This window comes from Salvia miltiorrhiza, chromosome 1 (genome assembly GCF_028751815.1).
Source record: "Salvia miltiorrhiza cultivar Shanhuang (shh) chromosome 1, IMPLAD_Smil_shh, whole genome shotgun sequence".
NCBI lineage: Eukaryota > Viridiplantae > Streptophyta > Magnoliopsida > Lamiales > Lamiaceae > Salvia > Salvia miltiorrhiza.
The window spans coordinates 31,462,841-31,488,079 of NC_080387.1; the positions used below are offsets into that span (position 1 = coordinate 31,462,841).

General features: G+C 34.9%; 1 protein-coding gene, 2 long non-coding RNA genes and 2 other non-coding genes across 8 annotated transcripts; 2 read left to right on the forward strand and 3 right to left on the reverse strand.

Annotated features, from left to right (window-relative positions):
* Positions 1-1,087: 1,087 nt before the first annotated feature.
* LOC131020143 (aspartic proteinase 36-like) lies at positions 1,088-6,070 on the forward strand. The gene is made up of 10 exons (XM_057948833.1): positions 1,088-1,849; positions 2,356-2,485; positions 2,578-2,825; positions 2,905-3,132; positions 3,813-3,975; positions 4,356-4,429; positions 4,521-4,617; positions 4,937-5,003; positions 5,442-5,513; positions 5,639-6,070. The coding sequence occupies exons 1-10, from the start codon at positions 1,608-1,610 to the stop codon at positions 5,818-5,820; spliced, it is 1,503 nt and encodes a 500-aa protein (XP_057804816.1). The 5' UTR covers positions 1,088-1,607; the 3' UTR covers positions 5,821-6,070.
* A 4,473-nt stretch (positions 6,071-10,543) lies between these two features.
* LOC131007440 (U1 spliceosomal RNA) lies at positions 10,544-10,703 on the forward strand. The gene has a single exon (XR_009096140.1). It is a non-coding gene; the product is annotated as a U1 spliceosomal RNA (small nuclear RNA).
* Positions 10,704-17,730: 7,027 nt separating this feature from the next.
* Positions 17,731-18,750, reverse strand: LOC131020167 (uncharacterized). The gene is made up of 2 exons (XR_009100630.1): positions 18,614-18,750; positions 17,731-18,126 (listed from the first exon to the last, which is right to left on the reverse strand). It is a non-coding gene; the product is annotated as an uncharacterized LOC131020167 (long non-coding RNA).
* Positions 18,751-18,854: 104 nt separating this feature from the next.
* On the reverse strand, positions 18,855-20,556 carry LOC131020149 (uncharacterized). Of its 4 annotated transcripts, none has more exons than XR_009100627.1 (3): positions 19,909-20,552; positions 19,082-19,815; positions 18,855-18,900 (listed from the first exon to the last, which is right to left on the reverse strand). It is a non-coding gene; the product is annotated as an uncharacterized LOC131020149 (long non-coding RNA). The 4 variants fall into 4 exon arrangements; XR_009100624.1 differs by lacking the exon at positions 18,855-18,900 and having other exon boundaries at positions 18,963-19,636; positions 19,714-19,815; positions 19,909-20,547; XR_009100623.1 differs by lacking the exon at positions 18,855-18,900 and having other exon boundaries at positions 18,963-19,636; positions 19,723-19,815; positions 19,909-20,544.
* A 4,248-nt stretch (positions 20,557-24,804) lies between these two features.
* On the reverse strand, positions 24,805-24,924 carry LOC131007464 (U5 spliceosomal RNA). Its single transcript, XR_009096163.1, has one exon. It is a non-coding gene; the product is annotated as a U5 spliceosomal RNA (small nuclear RNA).
* Between the last annotated feature and the right edge of the window lie 315 nt (positions 24,925-25,239).

A 25,239-nucleotide genomic window follows, 5' to 3' on the forward strand; every position in this document is an offset into this window, starting at 1 on the left:
TAATTGCCTTCGACTTTAAGGTGAGGGATTTTACGCTTATTCATATGGTTATATATGTTTTTATTATCGCGTTTGATTACTTGTTTACGTGCATCTTATGACTATGTTATGTGTGATCATGTGATCTAAGCCATTGATCTATGTTATGTGCGATCATGGGACCTAAACCATCGATCTATGTTATGTGCGATCATGGGACCTAAGCCATTGATCTATGTTATGTGCGATCATGGGACCTAAGCCATTGATCTATGTTATGTGCGATCATGGGACCTAAGCAATTGATCTATGTTGATAAGTTGATCATGGGACCTAAGCCATGGATCTATGTATGTGTTTTGTCATGGGACTTAAGCCATCGACTCAAACTATGATTATGTTTGTCAAGGGGCTCCGGTCTCTTGGCGTATATTTACAAGTATGATAACGTGATTTAATTATATATGTGACATATATGAATATTTTATTATGTTCCTCACTGAGTATATTTTTAATATGCTCACCCCTTATCTTCTCAGTTTTGCAGTTCTGGAGTCGAGGTGGCCATGGAAGTCGAGAATGACTAGAGATTTAGTATTTTCATAGAAATTTAAGTTGAAACATGTTACTTTTTAGTTTATCATTTTATTTCATGTTACTACTTTAGTTTTTAGCAAGTTGATTTTAAATTAGTTTAAATTTTGATAGTCAAGGAATTTTATTTTTAACTATTAGTTCTTCAAGATTTTAAATTAAAAAGCTTATGAAAATCGGGCTGTTACATATATTGTGGCATCCGGTGAGCCACGTCAAATTTTCGAAGCTAAAAAAATGAACGAATTGTACAATTGATACAAAATTGATAGTTCAAGGTTTAAAAAATTATTTTCGATAGTCCAAGATATAATTGATAGTGTGAAAATAGTTTGAGGTTTAAAGTGATATTTATCCTACGAAATATATAGAAATTTTAAGAAATAGTTGCAGAAATGAAAAGGGTGCGATCATACCAGCACTAATGCACCGAGTCCTCGTGTTGCACCCCTTTTTTAAAGAAAGAAAAAAAAAGTTGCAGAAATGAAAAAGAATCGTGAGGTGACAAGCATTCTAAAATGAAAAATTAAATATTACTCCATATTTCTTCTTAAAAGAAAAAAAGAAAATGAGAAAAAGGGGAGAGAGAAGAAAACAAGTGGCGAAGTATTTCAGTACGGTTAAAAAAGAATCGGAGGATTAAGATTAAGTGATTAACGATATGCGTACAACCTTTTTCAGTTGAACGTACAATCAATCGAAGCGAACAATCTATATCTTTACACAAATACCGCGTAACACAAGTTGATTTTTTCCATTTGAATCAAACTTCAGTTATCGGCTGTTGTCTCTCGCGCACTCTCTCTCTCTCTCTTCTCTCTTTTTCTCTCTCATTCTTTTTCTCTCAAAATTCACGCGCACACAGAGATGTCTACAATGCACTGAAATATCATCTGACATATATAGATAGATTCGTATATAGATACAGATATTTTCCACATAGCCGTTGTATTGCTTAGAGTATAAGGAAAGGCGAAACATAGGAGAGAGAGAGAGAAAGAAACAGGGGAAAAGGGCGGTGTTTCGATTGGATAATGCCGCCGGCGAGGATTCTGGTGGCTCAGGCAATTGCGGCGGCGGCGCTACTTTTGGCGATGTCGGTGGGTGGGGAGGGGAAGGGAATGGTGCTGAGCTTGGAGAGGGCGAGTCATGAGGGAGTTGGAATGAGTCAACTCAGGCACCGCGACCGAGTCAGGCACGGTAGATTGTTGCAGCAACAGCCCTCCGGCGTCGTTGATTTTTCCGTCGAAGGCACCTACGATCCTTATCTTGTAGGGTATGTCTTTGTATTTTATAATTTTTTCATTGAATTGTTTGTAATTGTGCATATGGAATGCAATGATAAATGTGCGCGTATCTTATGAAGAATTTCCCTTTTCTGGAAAACGGATAAATGAGTTGGATATCAGTATACGAGTTTTTGATTGGATAAGGGGAATAGGAAGAGCTTTCATGATATGTTGCTGATTCTTATTTTTGTTCCTTTCTTCAATTTAGCTGTCGAAGTCAAAATCTTGGCTTCCTTGTTACAAAAGTGCATTTGAACTTTGCTTCCAACGTGTTTGAATGTGATGGTTGTGCAATTACTTTCCTGAGGAATATATTCTTGATTTACTCCGTCAATTTGAGACGGAATGCTGCATGAATTTATTCAACTTTTAGTATTACATCAAAATTTTAATGTTTTTTAAGCTCATCTTTTCTCGTGTACTTGATTCGTCTATCTTTTGGAGGCATATCCACTGACTGGAATTCTTTCTGGTGATTTATCTTGCTTTTCAGGCTATATTATACAAGAGTAAAATTGGGGACTCCTGCAAAAGAATTCTATGTACAGATAGATACTGGCAGTGATGTGCTATGGGTTAGCTGCAATCCATGTAATGGCTGCCCCACATCCAGTGGACTTCAAGTATGTCAAACCTTTTCCGCAAATTCCATTGCTTTGAAATTTATTCTTAGTTTTTCTGATGGTTTATTGAAATGTATTTCTTTTCTCAACAGATAGAGCTCGAGTTTTTTGATCCACCCAGCTCATCCACGGCTTCACCAATATTATGCTCTGACCAGAGGTGTGCTTTGGGAGCTCAGTCATCTGATTCTGGTTGTTCGGGCCAGAATCAGTGTGGGTATACCTTCCAGTATGGTGATGGCAGTGGGACATCTGGCTATTATGTGTACGACTCGATGTATTTCGACTCTATAGTTGGGAACTCATTGGCTTCAAATAATTCAGCACCTGTTGTTTTCGGGTTAGTTCTCGTTCATATTAGTTAATTACCATTTGTGCTTGTTTTTATCAATTGATTTCATGGGTACATTGCTCCACAGTTGTAGCACATCACAAACTGGGGACCTTACCAAGCCAGATAGGGCAGTTGATGGTATATTTGGTTTTGGACAGCAGGGATTATCTGTGATTTCACAGCTTTCATCGCAGGGAATCACCCCATATTCGTTTTCTCATTGTTTGAGAGGAGAGAGTGGTGGTGGTGGTATATTGGTGCTTGGTCAAATAGTGGAGCCAAATATGGTTTACACTCCTCTTGTTCCATCACAGTAAGTATTTTCCTATCAGGAATTTCAATTCTATCTTTTTTTATTTGCTTTCCACATCTTTTTATTAGGATTAATCTAAGGTGATTTTAAGTTCTTCCATCATGTAAAACCTGGCATTTATCTATTTTATACTTTTTTTTTTATAAATTAACAGTATTAAATAAAGATATTTAAAGGCTGCGTCATAGGAGACTCGAACCCAAGACCTTTGGCCTTAGGCATTAACCCCTTACCGTTTGCCCAACACACGCAAGATTGTTTTAGAATAAATGTGAAGTGGGACGCTAGACGAGAGGTCGTAAGTGTGTACTATCTTCAAATACGAGGTTCCATAATAAAGGCTGTTCTGTGTGGTAGGTCTTTTTTATTTTTGGCTTGGTTCCATTTCTTGTGATGCTTTTCTAAATAGATAAAATATAGTAGACCCTAAAGCAAACATGTCTGTAACAAACTATTTTAGGGGATGCTTTAAATTAGAGGCTAAAGTGTATTGCTGTTTCATGTGTTATTGTCGTATCTTTTTCTGAGAAGTACAATAAGCTATACTTTTATAAACAAGCCTCCAAGATGTGAGGCTGCTGATGCAATCAAGTTATCAAAATTGTTGTCACACTGGTTCAACTAGTTGGATATGTCACTGACACTACAATTTGAAATATTTGCTCTTTCCATCTTTCCAGGCCACATTACAATGTAAACCTACAAAGTATAGCTGTAAATGGGCAGACACTCAACATTGATTCATCAGTCTTTGCGACTTCAAGCAACCGTGGAACAATAATTGATTCGGGCACAACTTTGGCATACCTTGCGGAAGAGGCTTACGATCCATTTGTTACTGCAGTACGTTTCAAGAGATTGTATATTTTATTTTAGGTTAATTGGCGCAACTAACACAACCTTTACCATAATTTGCAATTAAAGCACGACTTCTAGAACTTTGCAATAGAAGCACATTTTAATTTTTAAAATTACAACATCCCCAATTACTGTCGACAAAGGTTATCCAAGAGTACCACTAATAAAACAACATAATTTTGTTGCTGAAAAATACAGGAATGTTCAGATTCCGAAAAGTTCAAAAGTGGTGTTGTAATTGCAACTTTATAATACTCATGTTGTAACTGCAAAATATAGTAAACATTGTGTTATTTGGAGTAATATTTAATATTGAATTTTATATTTTCTTATTCCTGATTTGTAGAGTCTTTTTTGCCCTACAGATTACAGAAACTGTTTCAGGATCTGTGCGCCCTCTTCTTGCGAAAGGAAATCAATGCTATCTAACGACCTCAAGGTTTTTCATCAGAGACATATTATTCTTGTTTACATATCTTTCTGGCCGATCTATGCCTCTTACATATTTGTTGTCCGTTCTTCTTCTCCAGTGTCTCAGAAATATTCCCACAAGTTACTTTAAACTTTGCTGGTGGTGCATCAATGATTCTCAGGCCCCAAGACTATCTTTTGCAGCAAAATTCTATTGTAAGTCAACATTTGGTTTCATTTGGAATCTCTTAGAGAAACTGTAGCACTGGCCCTCTACACGTTGAAACTTACTGATTAGCTTCATCTCTGATTTTGCCACACTGAGCTTAGAATTCAAAACTTAAGCCCACATATGCAGTAAAGAACTTTTTCAGTTTGGCTAATTCTTCAAGTAGTTACTATTAATCAGCTTTGGAGATCCTTGACCAGAAGTCTAAAAATATGCTATTCACTATGCTCTACAACTCTCTAGTCACTATCTCTCTCTATTATTTTTCCTGAATATTGGTATATATGCAATGGTTTGCTTGTGTAGGGTGGTGCTGCTGTGTGGTGCATCGGCATTCAGAAAATTCAGGGTCAAGGAATTACAATTTTAGGAGGTACGAATATTTCAGCTTCCTTATCCTTACCTCTCTCTCGGTCCATTCATATTCATAATAATGCAGCCAATTATGAAGACTTTTTTTTCTCGTAACTGGAAACATGCAGTTCATAAACTTAATGCTTATAGCAACTTTTTGCGCCGAAAGAAACACTTCCAGAAACTTTTATTGCTATTATAAGGCTTGTATAGTCAAATTCTGTAATAAAATGCTTCTCCTCGTTTTTCTGACTTAAGAGTTCAAATTGCTCCAGTTCTTAGAAAAAGAATTGATGTTTTTGTTATCTAGATAACTCACTAATCCTACTATGGATTTTTGTCCTTCCAATTTTGTGGGCTATCTATATGTTGCTCCACAAGTCTTACTTCCTCTTGTTCAACTTGCTTTCTTCGGTCTTGATCGTGATATGCCCATGATTGCCATCATTCCCTGCAGATCTCGTTCTGAAAGATAAGATTGTGGTGTATGATATAGCTGGACAGAGGATCGGATGGGCGAACTACGACTGTAAGCTTTCCTTGCTCAGCTCGATTTCCTCCTCCCTCTCTTCAAGTTAACACAGTGACAGCAATCACAACACCTACTCCAACTCGTTCATACAAACTCATGTTCTACAAACTCATGTTCTGCAGGCTCGTCGTCTGTGAACGTCTCCACAACAACCAGTACAGGTAAAACTGAGTTCTTCAATGCTGGACAAGTTGACAATAGCAGCTCGGCAAGAGGCTACACGCTTTTCAAGCTTATACCGAGCGCCGTTGTAGCTCTACTACTGCATATAGCATTCTTTGGTGTCCCTCCATTATTGGGATGATTCATGGGTGAGAAGCTGTTGCTGAGAGGTTTTTTTGTAAATTCTTTTCACTTTAGTAGTTTGTGTTGTTACTTATTACAGGGCTCTGAATGTGGCAGTCTATGTTGTATACTTAGATAAATTTGCAGGCTTCTAAGTTAAGATGAAATATATCTTTATTAGAATAGAATTGGTCTTGTGTCTTGTTGTACACTAATTCGTTTAACAATTAGATTTATTACACGGATTTTTTTTTTTTAATTTATTTAACGTAGCGTGACATTTTTATTGTAAAAACACGGTTCGTGCTACTGCTATAATTCTTGATATACATGCGCCTCCCGACTATTAACACTCCATCTATTTCTTTATTGCAATATCTTTATTTATGTTAATTTTTAAAGCGTTAACAATACGAACTAGCTATAATTTTTATTCATTTATTTGTCCTTGTGTACTCACATTTTCGGCTTATCCTTGAAGGTGGTAACTGAAAAATAACATAATAAATTTCACACTTTTTTTTTTAATTTATTGAGTTGGATAAATTCCATCTTAAATAAAATATACTATTCTTGAGATTTAAAAATTTTAGTCGTTTTAAATTACGATACCAAGGTAGAGTTTTGGGTTGAAAGTTATTATATAATAAAATAATTCTTCCGTCCACAAAAAATAATTTGTTTTTATTATTTTGGAATGTCCACAAAAATTAATTCATTTTCATTTTTGAAAACTATCTATCACATGGTGAACCATATTTCTCACCCACAATATAATTAATTATTATTAGGGCTAATTGCTACAAAAATCATATACTTTTTCGATTTTTGGTTTTTTCCCATGACAAAAAAAAAATCAGAAGTGAAATAGATCAATTGAAAAATTAATTGCAATTTTCCCCCGCGTCCATTTTCCGACGAGCTCCGGTGTAGCTCCGATTAAACGTGGCATAATTCATTCCATCTGTCAAAATAAATAAATGACTAGGCAGCCACATAAACAGAAGGGAAATTTCTCCGCCGCCTGCTAACTTGGACACCTGTTGAAACTTGTTGTTGCCCGGCGAAGACGCCAAGGAGACGTCGGAAGTCATAATCAAAGCTGAACATCTATACTCCCGCCGCCGTCCAATAAATGTTTTTTCCCCCCAAATTCAAGAAATCCAAGAAAACCAAATCAAAAATCAAGAAAAAAGAGAGTGTAGGCGGAAGAACCTCTGTTAAATGTTCACAAATCTGTCCTTATCGCCGCCGCCTGAAACCCAAATTTTTGAAAGAGGCGTCGCAGATCTGATTCTGTCTCCCTTCCCCTGCTTTGTCAAGCAATGAGCCCTAATTAATGAGAATGGAGGCGAGCGAACTGGAAGAGGAAAGGGGAGGGCGGAGGCGGTGTGTGGAAGCGGCGAGGCGAGAGGGCGGAGGCGAGACGAGGGCGGCGGAGGTGGGAGCCGGGATCTGAATCAGTTCTCTCAAAACTAATTGTCGTGCCAACTGCCAATCGCCACCGACATCGGGGACTTGGGGTGGAGTCACGAGGCTCGGGCAAGGCGACCGTTGATTGGTCTGCTGGCGCTGGAGGTCAAGGTGACGGGACTAAAAAAAGCTTCACTACCTCCGCAAAACTCCAATCCAGGAGACCGTCGACTGGTCCGCTGGCGTTGTTTAATTAAAATTAAAACGGCGTCGTCTCGTTCAATTCCCGGCGATGACACGCTGGAAATCCGATTGCCACCTCAGATTCAATTTGGGGAAAAAATGGACGAGGGAGAAAATTGCAATTAATTTTCCAATTGATGTATTTCAGTTCAGATTTTTTTGTCATGGGAAAAAACCAAAAATCGAAAAAGTATATGGTTTTTGCGGCAATTAACCCTTATTATTATAGACACTACTTTTTAAGTGGAACTCTTAATCCACTCATAATACAATAACCATTTTTATTAAAACATGTGCCACATGTTACTAGGACTATTTTTTGTGGACGGAGAAGTATAATCCATTCACAATCTATATCTATATGAAGTATAAAATATGAGTTTTTAGACCGCCAAATTTTCTCGCTCCTTTTGATTTCTTCCACTTTTTTTTTAATTCTTTTCAAAAATTATTAAATTCAATTCATGAAAAAAAATATTCAAAATGAATGTTAATTAATGATTATGAGCAGATCTTTAATGCGATGTAAAAGTTATAAAAAATAAACGTTTAAAGTGTCAAAATGAATTTTTGTTCTCTCTCATTTATCTCTATTGTTGAACATCATACTATTTTTTTCATTTTGTTTTTGTTTGTTGGTTATACAGATTTAATTATTATTATTATTATTATTATACAACGCTAATTAAACTGAATATTATACTCCCTCCGTCCCACGGAACAAGACCAAGTTTCCTTTTTGGTCCGTCCCACGAAACAAGACCAGTTTCTAAAAATAGCAAAAATTAAGAATGATTAGGGGTTATAACTAAAATTAATTAATGGGCTAAGCCATCTCAATTAACGACAGATTGAGAATTTCTGCATGGCTTGCTCTAATCTGCCATATTACGCTTTCCCATCGATGCTGCCTTGGAGGATGAATTGCACCATTTTGTTTCTTTCTATTGTAGTGAGATCTTTTCTCATTTTTGCTTGTTAGGTTTGTGTTTGTTGTGGCAACTTGTAGCTCTCTTAAATAGAGTTTGTAATGTAGGTTTTGATGGGAAAATTGTCTTGTATTTTGGCAGACAATGAAATTTGGAATCTCCCTTGTTCTGCCGCCAATATTTTTGATGGTCTTGAAACAATTTCAAATTTATAAGATTTCGTGTACAACTTTAATCTCCTTTGTATAGCTTTTTCGTATACAGTGTATATATATATATAGAAACAATCCTCGCCCCCATTGATGTCCCTAACACCGACGGCATCAACCCCGATTCATGCACCGACACGCGCATACTCGACTCCTACGTGGTCTCCAGCGACAACTGCATCGCCGGCAAAAGCGGGTGGGATCAATACGGCATGCCGACACAACGCCTCAGCATCAAGCGATTGACGTGCATCTCCCCCGATAGCGCCGTCATCGCCCTCGGCAGCGAGATGTCCGGCGGCATCCGCGACGTCCGAGCCGACGAGATCTGGTCTGATCTGATCTGATGAGGCGGCGACGGTGGATCTGATTTGATCGTTGTGCCGCCTCCTCCATCGGCAGATCTGATCTTCGCCTCCTTCGATTTCAGTCATCGGCAGATCAGATCAGATCTGATCTGTATTTGTGCTGCACGTATGGCACTTATGGCACTATTAATGCCATAAGTGCCATAAGTGCACATTTCCCCCTAGGGTTTAGATATTCCATTTAGGGTTTAGATTATCCATTTGGGGTTTAGATGTTCCATTTAGGGTTTAGATTATCCATTTAGGGTTTAGATGTTTCATTTAGGGTTTAAATGATGTTGTTGTTTCTGTATTTGTGCTGCACGTATGGCACTTATGGCACTATTAGTGCCATAAGTGCCCAAATGACCTTTTTAGTTAGTTTAATTTTGAATTTCCGTTGGCACTTATATGGCACTAATAGTGCCATAAGTGCCAAAATGACTATTTTACTTGGTCTTATTTTGGATTTCCGTTGGCACTTATGGCACTAATCTTGATCTTATTTTGGATTTCCGTTGGCACTTGTGGCACTATTAGTGCCATAAGTGCCAACGGAAATCCAAAATAAGACCAAAGTAAAATCTTGGCACTTATGGCACTAATAGTGCCATAAGTGCCTAACCCGACCCGGTACGCGACCCGCGTGCCTGATCCTACCCGGTCCATCTCATTAAGGGTAAAAACGTCCAAATTAATAAAAATGGCCAAATTTTGTATTTTTTCAATGTGTGGCCATAAATTGTGTTTTATGCTTCATTTTGGCTACTTCAAAATTTTACTCTTTTGATAATATAAGAAGAGACCGTTGGCCAATGGCCACTAAAGAATGAAACATTTGCATACTTTTGAATTTTGAGATCTTAGCCAATTCTATTAAAGATTATTTTTTTTTAAAAGACAAATATATAAATTGTTTGCTATTTTCCTCAATGGATTAAATTTGTGGCCGTGTAAATATTTTGATGGTTTGATTATCAGCATTTTGCCACCTCATCATTCATTTGAGAAAAAAGTAGTGTTTTTGCTCCCTCCAATAATAAAATTTATTGAACCAGGCTAAAATAAGTATTAATTCCTCTCCTCCAATTCAATTCAGTTATACCTAGAAAAACTTTGGAATGGATACAATAGTAATCAATTGATGAGGTCTGGACTCTATTTTTGTGAACAAAAAAGAATTAGCAACACAAAATAATACTACTAGTTAAAAATACTTTCGAGCAAACAATATTGATAAATGATAAACATTTCCTGAATCCAAAGAGTACAAGTAATAGTACTTGAATTTACTTAAACCTTTTGCTTCATGGAAAAGTATAAAGATTCATTAATTAATCATCTTCATAAAATGACATCCGTTAACCATGAAAAAAAAATCATAGGTCGAAACCATATTACAAGTACAGTTTTTCTCAAAATAAAAAATGGCATTAATGCAGAACCAGTAATATTAATAAATTGATTTGAAATGAAAGGAAAGGGAAGAAAAGTAAAAGTAAAAGAAAGAGGCAACAAAACCATTTATCCCACATCGGAAGCTTAGTAGTTGGAGTATGGGAGTAGCAGAAAAATAAAGGGAGGAAAGAAAGAGAAGTTCCATACTTACCTGGACGGGGTCAATGGGTGATCCATAAGACCCATGGCCTAGGTTGGCGACCTTCATTGCACTACGAAGGGGCGCCTGCCTAAGGTCGGCCCAAGTGGTCGAGCCTATGTCATAATTTGTGTTAGAGGGGGCCTGCGTTCGCGCGGCCCCTACCCAATCTTAAGTCTAATTTCTGTCGATCTGTTATAATTATGGGCTTGAGCTGATGTGTGATAATTTCATTTGGCAATTTTAAATATTGAAAGTAGATGGCAAAGGAGATGGATCACAGGGATTTGCCAGTTATTGACTTGATACAAATATTGAAAGTTCAGAAAAAAGAGAGTAAGGACTAATGTAGGCAATGGAGTGATGGATATGTTTTACGTTGATTAAGGGCTATTCAAATTAGAAGAGGATTAAGGACTGCAGAATGTTGATATTAATCCAAAATTTAAACTTATTATTTAGTTAGTAATTAAGTAAGGGGATATAAAAGGTAAAATAGTAAACTTATTATTGTTTTTATTATTTTTTAAAATAAAAAGTTATTTTATTCACTCAGGTTTCGGGAACATTACTGCTGCTTCGGCCTTTGCTCACATACGTCCTCAGTTCCCTAAGGTCGACTGGGGATCCTGGATTTGGGCCCCTTTTATCCCCGCTCGACGATCTCTCTTTGTCTGGCGCACTATTGTTGGCAAGCTCCCTACCTTTGATATGAATCGCCTCCTTGGTTTTCAGGGGCCCAACCGCTGCCCTTTATGCTCGGCAGCAGAAGAGACGATGGATCACGTTCTGTTGAACTGCTCCTTCTCGGCTTCTATTTGGGCGGATGTTTTGCGTTGGTTTTTGATTGAGCAAACTTTGCCGTTGGGCGTGGGCAGCATGATTCGCTTCTCTATCCACCAGAATAACAGCAAACAAGTTGGCAATTTGTGGAAAGTTGGGGTGGTCTCTCTCCTCTGGAGTCTCTGGTCTCACCGCAACAACGTCATACACAAGAATTTAGCACCTTCGCGCCACCTAATTCTCAAGCAGGTCCGTGTTTTTCTTTGTGAAGCTGCCAACAATTTCGTCCTTGGCACTATGGCCAACTCTGTTACTGATCTTCTCATTCTTAAGAATCTTTCCATCGCTGGACAACCCAGGAAGCCTTTCTCCTTTATTTACGTTGCTTGGCAACTTCCCCCGCCGTCTTGGATTAAAGTTAATACTGATGGCTCGGTCCGTGAAGGGAGGATTCATGCGGGGGGCGTCTTTAGGAATGCCTTCAACGACGTTCTTGGTTGTTATCATTTTTCAGGCGGCCAGGGGGTTGCGTTCGAAGCAGAGATTTTAGCTACTATTATTGCGATTGAATCCGCTCATCGCGCCAAATGGGAGAGAGTTTGGTTTGAGTCAGATTCTTCTTACGTGGTTCAGCTTCTTCAGTCGCCCTCTGAGACGGTTCCTTGGAGATTCAAGCCTCGGTGGCAGCTTGCTCTCTCCAAACTCCATTCTTTCACGTGGCGCATTTCTCACATTTTTCGTGAGGGCAACAGATCGGCGGATTTTTTGGCTTCTCAAGCTTCGGATGAGGGTTTTTGGCCTCATGCCATTGCTGGTTTAAATGATTTTGTCAAGGAGGATGTTGCTATTCCCTATTTTACTCGTTTCGCTTGATTTTTTGGTTTTTTTCTCTTGGTTCTGGATCGGTTGTGAGCCGGGAGGTCTAAGGGTAATGGTTCGGCCGGAATCCTTGAGACCTCCTAACTCAGCTCTGTCAACCTTGGTCCTTGACGAGTACTCTTTTTCCTCAGCTGTTATGAGGTTTTAACGAGGCTCGGCCCTTAGTCTGCAGCTTTGTGCTTTCAGGGGTTTTTTGGTTCTCCGTTGTTGTTTCTTTTCTTTTTAATAAAATGTTATTTCAGCAGAAATAGAGGCTATGTATAAAATTACTCAATTTGTGTTGTATATTTGAAATGCCCAATTCAAGTCCAATATCGGCCGAGCCTGTTTCAATTCAAGTCCAGTATGAGTGAAGTCAAATTTTTGCCTGTGTTCGTGCACTCCAATTCTAAAAGTAACTAGTATGCCCTCGAAATTAAACGAAATGTTTATATAAATAAATAAATAATATAAATATTAAAGAGAGTAAAAAATATGGACAAATAATAAATTTGTTTTAAAAATAAAATAATATAATGAACACGAATTAATCAAAAAACTCAGATTTGAAAACATCAAATTTTCAACTTTATATAAAGTTTAATGATTGTAATAGTTATTAAATAATTAAAAATTATTTGATAATAATAATAATAATAATAATAATAATAATAATAATAATAATAATAATAATAATAATAATAATAATAATAATAATAATATTTCCTGTTTCATATTTGTTATTTGTTAGAATCGAGTCTATTCAATTATTGTTCAGATTAAAACGAATCAAAATTGATAAGGAGTTGATTAATGATGCTCGAACATATACTTGTTTTGAGTGCCTATTTATTTTCTGTTGGTATCTATGGATTGATCACAAGTCGAAATATGGTTAGAGCCCTTATGTGCCTTGAACTTCTATTAAATTCAGTTAATATAAATTTTGTAACATTTTCTGATATTTTTGATAATCGTCAATTAAGCTAATATTTTCTGATATTATTATTATTATTATTATTATTATTATTATTATTATTATTATTATTATTATTATTATTATTATTATTATTATTATATAATACAAAAATATAGCTAATATTTGAAATTATATTTATATAACTATTTACTATCTACAAAGTTGTATTAAAATTAATACAAAAAAAATATTTAGAAAAATAGTTATCTTATGAACCAATATATTTTCATTCACCTTTGTTACATTCTAAACTGTTATAATTAAAAAAACATGTAAAGCAAAAAATATGATATCTACTTATTTTCCCTTTAAAAACACAAAATAAAAATAAATACATATATCGAAGAAAAATATAGCATAAAAAAGTAAACATGTCATTAAGGAGAGAGGATTAAGAAAAACAATAAAGAGAGTAGAGAGGAAGTATACAAAAAAATTACTTTAAAATTTTAAATTACTATAACTTATACATTTTAAATTTATTTTTTTATGATTTTAAATTTTAAAAGGTCTAAAATTTTATAAGAAATCTTAGCAAAAAAAAAATTACAATTATATCTATCGAATCATACTTTTTTTTGAGAATTTATGAAATAATACTTAAACATGCTATGCAAAAAAATAAGAGGATAAAACCGAAAAGCAAAAAGAAAATAAAAAAATATCTAAATGTAAAAGAAATAAGTGAATGATATACGAAAACAAAATATAATAAATCAAATGAAAAATAAATCATTAAAGAAAAAGAAGTAAAATAAGAGAGAGGAGAGAGAAAATAATTTAGTTTGAAACTTTAAATTTTAATATCTTTGTCATCTTAAATTTATTTTATAATTATTATATATCAATTTAAAGCTAATTTTATGATCTTTAATTTGATATGCATATTGAATATTTTATCATTACTCACATTACATGATTTTCAAAAAGAAAGAAAAAAATAAAAGAAAAGAAAAGAACAAAAGAAGTTTGAATTGAAAACAAAAAAACTGCTCCATGCCACCACCGAATCTATCTATATAATAAAATCATGAATGTAAAAGTGAGTGGAAACATACTTGAATAACTGAAATTTAAAAAGTAACTATAATTTTAAATTATGGCGGAAAAAAATAGCCGTTAAATTGTTCTTTTATATAATATATAGATTAGTCGATGCACGACGAAATCAACATTAAAAATAATATTTTAAATAAATAAATATAAATATTAAATAAAATCAAAATGTAAAATATAATTTAAAAATAAAATATCAATTACTCAATAAAATTCCGAATTTAAAAACGTAATTTTCAATTATGTATAAAATGTAACGATAAGTATAGTTATTAAATAATTTTAAACTATTTGATAATAAAAATTAATATACACATTATTATTATATAGTATTCCACATAAAAATATTTTCATACACGGACATAAATAAAGAAGTTGTAAAATTTTAACAAAGAGAAAGAAAATAACATATTTTAAAATTTTAATAACATATTCGTTTTGAATTAATTTTTGTGTTAATATATAAGAGTAGCCACTTTCCTTTAGTAAAAATAAATTTTACCCACTAATATAAAAACTTTAAAAATTTCAAGTTATGAATTCACAACCAATAAAACTTGAATTCACAATCAATATTATTTCAATTGTGAATTCACAACCAACGCCGATAATTCAGTTGTGAATTCATAAACTTGGTTGTGAATTCAAGAACATTTGTACAAAATTGCGCGATTTTCATCAACTTCTTCGTTACTTTTATTTTTTTTCCGATTAAATTCAAATTGAATTCAACTTTTCCTCAAATTTCTCTTCTAAATGGCATATAATCGAATCTGCTATTCAATTTCGGACTCACCAATTGATTGGAGAAAATTGAAAGAAGAAGTGGGGATAGCTTCAAATTTAGCCTAAATTCCAACATAAGCAAATTCGTTCACACAAATGTAAGAAAATGGTAACAAACTCTGGTTCAAAATCTAAATTCAATTCTGATAGCATCAAATCTGCATCTCGAGAAGAAAAGGCCAAACTCCGGCGATGAATTCCTCACCCAAACTCCGGCGGTGCACCACATCACCTGCAACATCCTCGACGGCGCTGCCATCGGTCTCCGCCCTCGACCGCTGCGAGATCTACGTCTGGCGCAGCACCTTCCGCCACCGTCGTACTCCAGCTCGCCGTGCAGCTACTGGCCGAAGCGAGAGAGAGACAGAGAGGAGAGAGCGAGAATTTTATAAAATATGAAGCAGCCGGCCCCGTCACGCCGCCGTTCCTCGACCGGAAGGCCGTCGACGCCGACCAGCCGCTGACCAACTTCAACTTCGATCCGGCGGTGCTCCGCCGACGCTGATCGGGGAGGAGGACAGCCTGGAGCAGCGGAGGAAGCCGATCGCCGCCGCAGTCCTCGGCCTCAACAAGCTCCAGATCGAGAAGAGAGAGAGAGAGAAGAGAGCGTGGAGAGAGAGAGAGAGAGAAGAGAGAGAGAAAAAAATGAGAGAATGAGAGGAGGTTAGGGTTTGCCCATTTATATAGAAGGGCAATTTAGTCCTTTAACACAAAAAGTGGGTATTTTTTTATGTTTTTATTTGAGTGGGTAAAATTTATTTTCACAATATGAAAGTGGCTACTTTCAAAATCCACTCTTAATTTTTGATAATTTTTATACCATATTAAAGATCTTGTTATAAACTTAAACTTAAAATGCATATTGAATATTTCTTCATAAATAAAATTTGACAATATTTAGAAAATAATTAAAATTATATATAAAAAAAGAGAGAAATAGTGAAAAATTTTATGGGAGAAGAGAGAGAAAAAAATGGAGGGAAAAATGAAGGGAGAAAACTCCTCCTTTATATATTACTAGTGTTATACCCGTGCTTCGCACGGTCTGCTTATTCATACGTATTTTTAACGCTTACTAAAATTATTTAATAATTTCTATAAATAAATGTAACTTACACAACTTAAAATCCAAAGTAATTAAGTGAAATAGAAAATTTACATTACATAATAAAGAAAAATTAGGAAGTAAGAGAAGAAAAAAAAGGGGGTTTCATATCATACTGTTTATATCACAAGACAATAAAATACATATATTTGTTACGGGGGCCGCTCCAATGAGACCCCTTAATTTTCGTGTAACATGAGGCACGATCTGGTGCGTTTATTTTATCAATCATATGGCTGATATTGTATCTGGAATGAGATTTTTTTTCGCAGGGTTCGAATCCTGGAGAGAGCAAAATATTTTAAATTTTGTTATTCATCAGTATATATTGCATTGTTCATCAGTATATATGTCTTCTTCATTACCAATTTTTAAAATTTTATTTTTATCAGTATATACATCTTGTTCGTTAGATATACGTTTTGTTCATTAGTATTATGTGTCTTATTCATTGTCCTCATGTTACACGAAAAATAGGGGGTCTCACTGAAGCGCGCCCCTATTTGTTACAAAATAAAAAAATAATATTTAAAAAAGCTGCGGTGGTAAGAGCGAGAAGCGGCAAATCGCGATAGGGTGTGATAGCGCTAGACGGCAACGCGACTTGAAGAAGCTGCGGTGGTGAGAGCGAGAAGCACAACGACAACAGTGACGAATGTTTAAGATCGGGGAGGCTTTTGAGGGTTTTCATTTGTTTAACAAATTTTAAACTTTTGTTAAAGATTAATTTTAGATTTTTAAAATCTTTCAAACTTTTAGAATTTTTTGTTAATATTAAATATATATATATATATATATATATATATACACACACATATATGGATATATTTATGCAAGGGCATTTTAAATAATAGTGACTGACATTATTATGTTTTTATTTTTGTGTTTAGAATCAATCTTTCCTTAAGTAAAATAGTTAATTTAATATTTATCTGTTTTTTTTTCCAGGAATCAACCACCAATATTTGACATGATAGTTTTTTAATCTCTAAGGATGTGTTTGGTTTGAGGTATAAGGGAGAGATAAACTACATTTACCACCTTATACTTGGTTTGTTTTTATGTATATATGCTTCAATCTGTAGCAAATTGGCTCCAATCTAGTATAATTTGAATTTGGGCTCCAATTTTTAGAGCCAAAACTTGCAATTACATAATCTATGTTTGAAATCGAACTATTATATATAGTTTAACGTGAGCCCAATACTAATATGCAGAGTATGCTCGCCTTGTGCCTTACAATTGTCCAATTGTAAAGTGACCTTTTCAAATCATACTATAATAGAATTTTTTTTATATGGGCAAAATGCAGAATAAGACCCCCAAAAAAATCTGATTTTTAACCCTTAGTTTCTTTGGCGGGAAAGTAGTGTTTGAAAAGTGTGTAAAATTTTGCCATCTTTATATATATGTATATATGTTGATGTGAAGTAACCTTTGCGAAATCTATAAGGCGCAGGTTCGATCACTTCCAAAAGCAAAGGTTTTTTACAAAACGCTCACTCAAAAGTCAAAATACTGGATATTCTGGATAAATTCGAAGTAGAAGTTGTGGCCCAAACATCAGTCCTGCTTAAGTGAGGCCAAACATAGCCGACCCATGCCAATTGCCAGCAAGCAAGCATGAACACTTAAACCAATCTACTAAACACAAAGTGTAAAAGCAAGTCAGCTTGACAAAGTGAGCAAAACAAATATCATCCCACAGATGGAGGCAAATGGAAAGAAATACATACGCGACGAAGCACACAGCTGCAGATTGTCACACAGCTACGGTTCCTGCATCGAGACTGCCATTTTAAAAATGTTGGGTGTTTCCTTTGTATTGAACATCCGATAACACATAAATACAACTCATTTATGTTTTACTTCCAACAAAGTGTCGAAGAATCAATCCCTTCTTTGGCTCCACGGAAAAACAATTCTCAATGATGGCCACCATCTTTACCTCCGCCTGCTCCCTTGGCCTTATCTGCAGCTGACGTTGCTCCTCCTTATAGATTCGGTTCCTCCATTGGAACTGCAATAAATGTAATTCTATCAAACAAAGAGTTTGGTTGCCATGCCAATTTAACAATTGAGAGGATATTGAGTTCAAATTTAGTCACAAACATGTTAAAGCAATATTTCAATCTAATAGTTATTGTCTCAGAATTATTCATATGATCTTTATTGTCTAAAAAATTTCTCTAAATTCTTACGATTGTAAATATAATGTAAATAATCTATTGAAGATAATCTCTATTTAAAATAATCATAAATAAATTTAATGCAATCATTTAATTAATATGATATCACAAGAAAAAACATATTACCTCAACTTAATTCTTAGCAGTGCAATAGTTGAAACAATCACCCAACCAAAAGGTTACTACTACTACTACATTAGGAAAAATTATTAATTTTAATATACACCATACACCAAAATTCCACATGGAGTAAAAGCAAAACATACACAAATGGAAAAACAAAATGAACTGGATACTCCAACCAAAGCAAAATATTACCTGTGCAGGCATCAACTCAAATGATAGGTGATCTTCAAAGACAAAAACACTGTAGAACATGAATCTAATATGATGGCTGAATATTGGCTCAGCACCGGGTTGGAAAGACTTTCAAGAGAACTCCGTCTGTTAGGTATCCGCATGCACATGTGCAGGAAAAATAAATAAGAATGCTTTGTTCTTTCCACAAACATAGTTTTCAATGTTTTTATAAAAAGGAGTTTAATTAATAATGGGTGTTTACTTAATAATCGTCTTCTTGTTCCCTACCCATGCGGTAACCACGGCTGCAATCATAGCCCCTATCATCAAACACAACAGGTGCATATCCATTCCATGAAATAAAATACAGCAGAAACATATTATAAACTTGCAAAATTATCAGCATCCATCTTTACAAATATAGATTATATCCATTCATCACAAAAAAGTAAAACAATGAAGAAAAGTAGATGGGGCTGCACTCACTTCCCATCAATAAGAATCAAGCCGATTCTTCATAATGATGTTGGTCAAAAAATTTGGGTTGCTTGCTGCATGTGTAGCCAATCTCTTAAGCTCCTAGCACATAAAATAATAGCTCCAAAACACATTACCCTGAGACAGAGATTAATAAGTGCAATATGCGAGCAGAGACTCATTTAGCAAATACCACCAATAAAAACTCTTTGCTTAGTTAACTACAACTCATTTTTGGGCCATGAGGTCTCTTGCTTCTCATCCTAATTTTATCTCATGTTTTATTTTCTTGACCAATCAACTTTATCCATGATGTGCTGACGGACGCTAGAAATGAGTGTGCATGTGTGTGAGAGAGAGCAAAAAGAGCATCAAATTGATAAAGACAAACAACATATAACAAACTCATAAACATGAATTTTCTATAAAAGAAAATTGAAATCGGTGTCATCAAAGATCCTCTGCGCCTACCAGCGCTTGATCGGTCAGCGAGAGAGAATGGCATTGCCGAACTTGGTAGGCTTGATCGGCCAGCAAGATGTCTCAGCCAAACAGAGCGAGAAGCTTAATAAAAAAAATCAGTGGTTTTAATAATAATAATAAAAAGAAGCAGTGGTTTGCAGGCAGAAATATGTTTATACCCCGGGTACCTCTTCCCGGAGAGCGATGGTTTGGAGGCAGAAATCGGCGGAGCAGCCAGCGCCAGAAACGTAGATGGAGATTCGCCTTCTCCTTCGGACACACTACCAGCGACAATGTAGGAAGAAACCCAGTAAGCCAATAATCGTCTACAAATAATGCTATGAAGCGAAAAAAGAAACCACAAAAAATGAAACCTGAGGGAGAATGATGGAGGTAGGCTTCATTTTGGCGCAAGACGCAGCTCGACTCGTCGGAGCTGAGGGAGAACGAAGGAGGCAGGCTGGCGGTGGCCTCGTTGCCGTTGTTCGGGGGAGAGAGAGAGATAGGGAATGTATGAAGTGGCCGCTCCTTGTGGCTAACCGATCGGGGAAGAGGGGGAAATATAGAGAGATCGGCAGCGATAGTGGCCCGATGGTTGTTCCTCGTCGATCAAGCAGAGAGGCGGAGGCGACATGGCGGCGGTCTGGCTGACCGGCAGGTCCGCAGTTGTCGGACGAAGCAGGTGAGGAATGAGAGGAAGGAGAGGCGGTGGTGCTAAGAGAGAATTTAGGGATTTATTGTGGAAGACAGAGAAGAGACTTCGAAGAATGCGATAGATAGAAAGAGGGAGAAATAACGTTTTGAGGACTCATCTCTTTTATTAAATAAATATCCTTTTAGATATATATCTAAAAGTGATGTATAACATGTATTTTGCGTGAGAAAGCAGCAAAGCAACATATTTGCAGAATGCAGAAGCATATTTGCAGAGATTTTTCACATGTGGGAATAGATTACACAGCAGATAAAATAATTGACTTTATTCATTGGGCTAAAGTCTGTACTAATTGGCGGGAAAAATCTGCTGCCAAAAACTGTGCATTAATATGCGGTAGATATGGATTTTAATTGAAGACTATTTAAACTACACGAAAGAATGACTAATTCATAATTAGCCAATGTAAATACGAAAGATGATACACTTGATAATGATAATCCAATTCGGTTAAACAACCTACATCTGGGGCCTCGTCCAAGTAAATTAATATATTCACTATATGAAATTAAGATATACAAGGACTTACACAAAACCTCACCAATAGTGAATAATTGAAAGCTAGACAACGACTAACTTCTTATACTCACCTAATCCGTTGAGAAACAAGAACCAAATAAATAAGAGTTTATAACTCTTTTATAATATACGCTCAATAACTCACAAATACTCTTCTGCTAGGACAAATAAAACTACTGTATCAGTAACTGTACAACAAACTGTAACAAGTCCTGGGGGACACCTAATAGGAACAAAAATTCTCGACTACATTGCAAGAGCTACTAGGCACAAAATTCACCAGTCATCTTGAACGAAATGTGGCATCCTTATATAGCCTTCACATTCAATTTTGTCTTGGCCAAGTTAATTCTTTCCTAATACTAGATGGAAACATAAGTTCTAATTTGGTAAGGACTATACTTGAATTATCTTTATCTATCTATAATTGTGATCCAATTAAACTTCATTAAATCCGTAGATTCGTGGCTAATGGCCATGTATATCAATAAAAGAGAAATATTGTTGACACAACTATCAGTGAGGGAATGTAAATTTATATAAAAATGTGTTGTTGACACAATTACTATTAGTTATACTAACAAAGGATATAATCTAGATAGTCCAACTAAAATTATATAAAAATGTGTTGTTGACACAATTACTATTAGTTATACTAACAAAGGATATAATCTAGATAGTCCAACTAAAATCACATATACAATAATTTAAACAGTGATATATTTTTTTGTAATTTAAAGTTCAAATACTTTTAATATTGGTTCATATACGATACAATTGTTGATTTATTCTGACTTGGAAATTTTTTGTATTGCTAGAAAGAAAAACATTTTTACATATTGTAATAAGACAACCGCAGACAATGCAAAACGGCGAATATGCATGCATAGAGAAACAAAGAAATTTTTTAGGGCATCTGTAGTGGAGGGTGTGCACCCGAACCCAAGATCACTTTTAAATGGTGGGGTGGGCTCTTCCATTATTAGATAGTCAAGTAGAAGGCTCTTTCATTATGGAGCGTGGACTCTTAAATGATGGGGATAATTTTTAAGAGCCCACCTTAACTTTCTACTACGGATGCTCTTAGAATGAAGAATGAGAAACTTAAACAATTCGCATTCTAAATTTAGTTTTGACCATTTTCACTGCTCCAATTTAAGAAGTACTCCTTCCGTTCACGAAATTTATGCCACAATTTTCTTTTTTGTCCGTCTATAAAAAATATGCCACATTTATTTTTAATAGTATGATCTACACCACTCCACTCACATTTAAAGTGAGATCCTTATTCTACTACCAACTTTACTTACGTTTTATCAAAACTCCGTGTCGAAAGCAATGTGACATAAATTTCGTGGATGGAGGGAGTATATGTGTCATAATATTTAATTTAAAATATATACTTCATCCATCCACAAAAAGTATGACACTTTTGTCATTTTGGGTGTCCACCAAAAGTATGTTACATTTCTTTTTTGAACATTGACCCACATTTTTTCCTTATCTTTTATCCTTACAAATACCTTTTATTTACAAAAAAAACCACACTCAATTCAATCTCAACCACTCATTTCAAAAAATGATGAGACTCTTTCTCAACTACATAAAAATCACCACCAAGTTTATTAAAATCTGTGCCCATCAAAAGTGCTATACTTTTGATGGACGAATGAAGTATTAAATATTTTCATAAATCAAATTTCACATTTTTTTAAACATTAAAATAACATTATTGGGAGATGAAATAAAATTAATATAAAAAATGAAAACAAAGGGAAAAAAATAAAATTGTTATGTTCAACATTAATAGAAAGGACAGGAAATTAAAAAAAAAATTAGAATTTTAATGAAGAGAGAAAATAAAATAGTTAACATTTTAATTTTTTTCATAACTTATTCATTTTAAATTTATTTTTGATAATTTTTATACCATATTAAAGATCTTGTCAAATATTTAAGTTTAAGATGCATATTGAATATTTTTTTTATGAAACAAATTTGACGATGTTTAGAAAATAACTAAAATAAAAAAGAAGAGAAAAGAGAGAAAATAAGTAGGAAAAGAGAGTAAAAAAAAATGGTGGTAGAAAAAAAAACTTCATGTGCCACAATATATTTTCTTATTTTTACAATTTTATATTATACAAAAATATCAAAATGTCATTATTTATGAATTAGATTAATTGGTAACAAATAAAAGGTCAATTTAAATATTAGTATTTGATTTAAAAAGTGTATAATAATAATATTATTAACTTAATTAATGAGTACTCCCTCTGTCCCACGAAGCAAGAGCAAGTTCTTTTCGGCACGGTAATTAAGGAGAGCGTGTTTAGTGATTTAAGTGTCTTTGCTAATAAAGTGAATAAGTGTTTAAGGATTGCTTTTATTATGTCTATTGTTATTCCTTTTATTTTGACAATTCCAAATTCATAATTTATTTACTGTATATTTTATTATGATAAATTAATTAAATATTTAAATTATCAAAATACTGAATTTTTTTAATTTTTTTTATAAACTGTATACGTGAAGTATACAAGGGAGATTCCAATATATATATATATATATATATATATATATGGAAGAGTTCAATGGAGACCACTCCCTATATATATATATATATATATATATATATATATATATATATTGATTTGGCCATTTTTATTGATTTTGACGTTTTTACCCTTAATGAGGCGGACCAGGTAGGATCAGGCACGCGGGTCGTGTGCCGGGTCGGGTTAGGCACTTATGGCACTATTAGTGCCATGAGTGCCAAGATTTTACTTTGGTTTTATTTTGGATTTCCGTTGGCACTTATGGCACTATTAGTGCCATAAGTGCCAATGGAAATCCAAAATAAGACCAAGTAAAATAGTCATTTTGGCACTTATGGCACTAATAGTGTCATATGTGCCAACGGAAATTCAAAATTAAACTAACTAAAAAGGTCATTTGGGCACTTATGGCACTAATAGTGCCATAAGTGCCATACGTGCAGCACAAATACAGAAACAACAACATCATTTAAACCCTAAATGAAACATCTAAACCCTAAATGGATAATCTAAACCCTAAATGGAACATCTAAACCACAAATGGATAATCTAAACCCTAAATAGAATATCTAAATCCTAGGGGGAAATGTGCACTTATGGCACTAAATAGTGCCATAAGTGCCATACGTGCAACACAAATACAGATCAGATCTGATTTGATCTGCCGATGGCTGAAATCGAAGGAGGCGGAGATCAGATCTGCCGATGGAGGAGGCAGCGCAACGATCAGATCAGATCCACCGCCGCCGCCTCATCAGATCAGATCAGACCAGATCTCGTCAGCTCGGACGTCGCGGATGCCGCCGGACATCTCGCTGCCGAGGGCGATGACGGCGCTGTCGGGGGAGATGCACGTGAATCGCTTGATGCTGAGGTGCTGCGTCGGCATGCCGTATTGATCCCACCCGCTTTTGACGGCGATGCAGTTGTCGCCGGAGACCACGTAGGAGTCGAGTGTGCGTGTGTCGGTGCATGAATCGGGGTTGATGCCGTCGGTGTTTGGGACATCAATGGGGGCGAGGATTGTTAGGAAATCTGGACTTGCTCCGATGAGAAAGAGAGAGGAGAGAGGGAGAAGGGTAGAATAGTCATGACATACAAAAAATGGCCAAAATTTATCTTTTTTTAAATGGTGGACAAAATTTGATGTTGTATGTTGAATAGGGCCATTCGGTCCTATTGTTTCTTATCAAAATCTAGGGTGTGTTGTACTCTTTGATGGAAAATAGTGTAAAATAGATATTTTCTATTATTTTTATATATTTTATTAAATAAATGTTTTTTAACGTAATAATTTTTCCGATGCTATTTTTTTCTCATTTTCTCTAAAATATTTTTTTTCCACTCTAAATAACATAGAATAGAAAAAAGAAAGAAAAAAAGAAAATGGAACCTTAGAAAAAATGAATATAAGTTCACATCCCTCCAAAAAATATATATCTAGACAAAAACTATAAAATTCAACTAAAATTGTTAGGGGTTCTTATAATAAGAACACCCTCAAAAAAGTAGCGTATGCTTTTGTTTTGCGACGAGCACACGGTATTCTTTAGTAAAAGGCGAAAGAATAGTTCGGTATGTGCTCAGCTGCGTGATTTAAATAAGTGGAAAATATCTCATATTTATTCCCCACGATGTGGGTGTGATGCACCGCTCTTTTAAATACATATTAGATTAAATATGTACATTAGTTATAAAATTCTTTTGCTTATTTAATTATTTCTTGTGACTTTTTTAAGATAATATTATTTCAGCAACAATCTGTATAAGAGATACATAATTGTGATTTAATATTTCGTCCTGAATCAAACCAATAATTAAATTTATTAGTTTAGCTATGTGTTTGAGATTTTATTTTACCATTGATTCAATCAATAATATTATAATGGGTTAAGGTACAAATGCCCCCTTAA

Coding starts and splice junctions, on each gene's coding strand:
- LOC131020143 (XM_057948833.1), top strand. CDS start 1,608: ATGCCGCCGGCGAGGATTCTGGTGGCTCAGGCAATTGCGGCGGCGGCG. Junction 1,850..2,355: donor TACGATCCTTATCTTGTAGG/GTATGTCTTTGT, acceptor CTTGCTTTTCAG/GCTATATTATACAAGAGTAA. Junction 3,976..4,355: donor ACGATCCATTTGTTACTGCA/GTACGTTTCAAG, acceptor TTTGCCCTACAG/ATTACAGAAACTGTTTCAGG.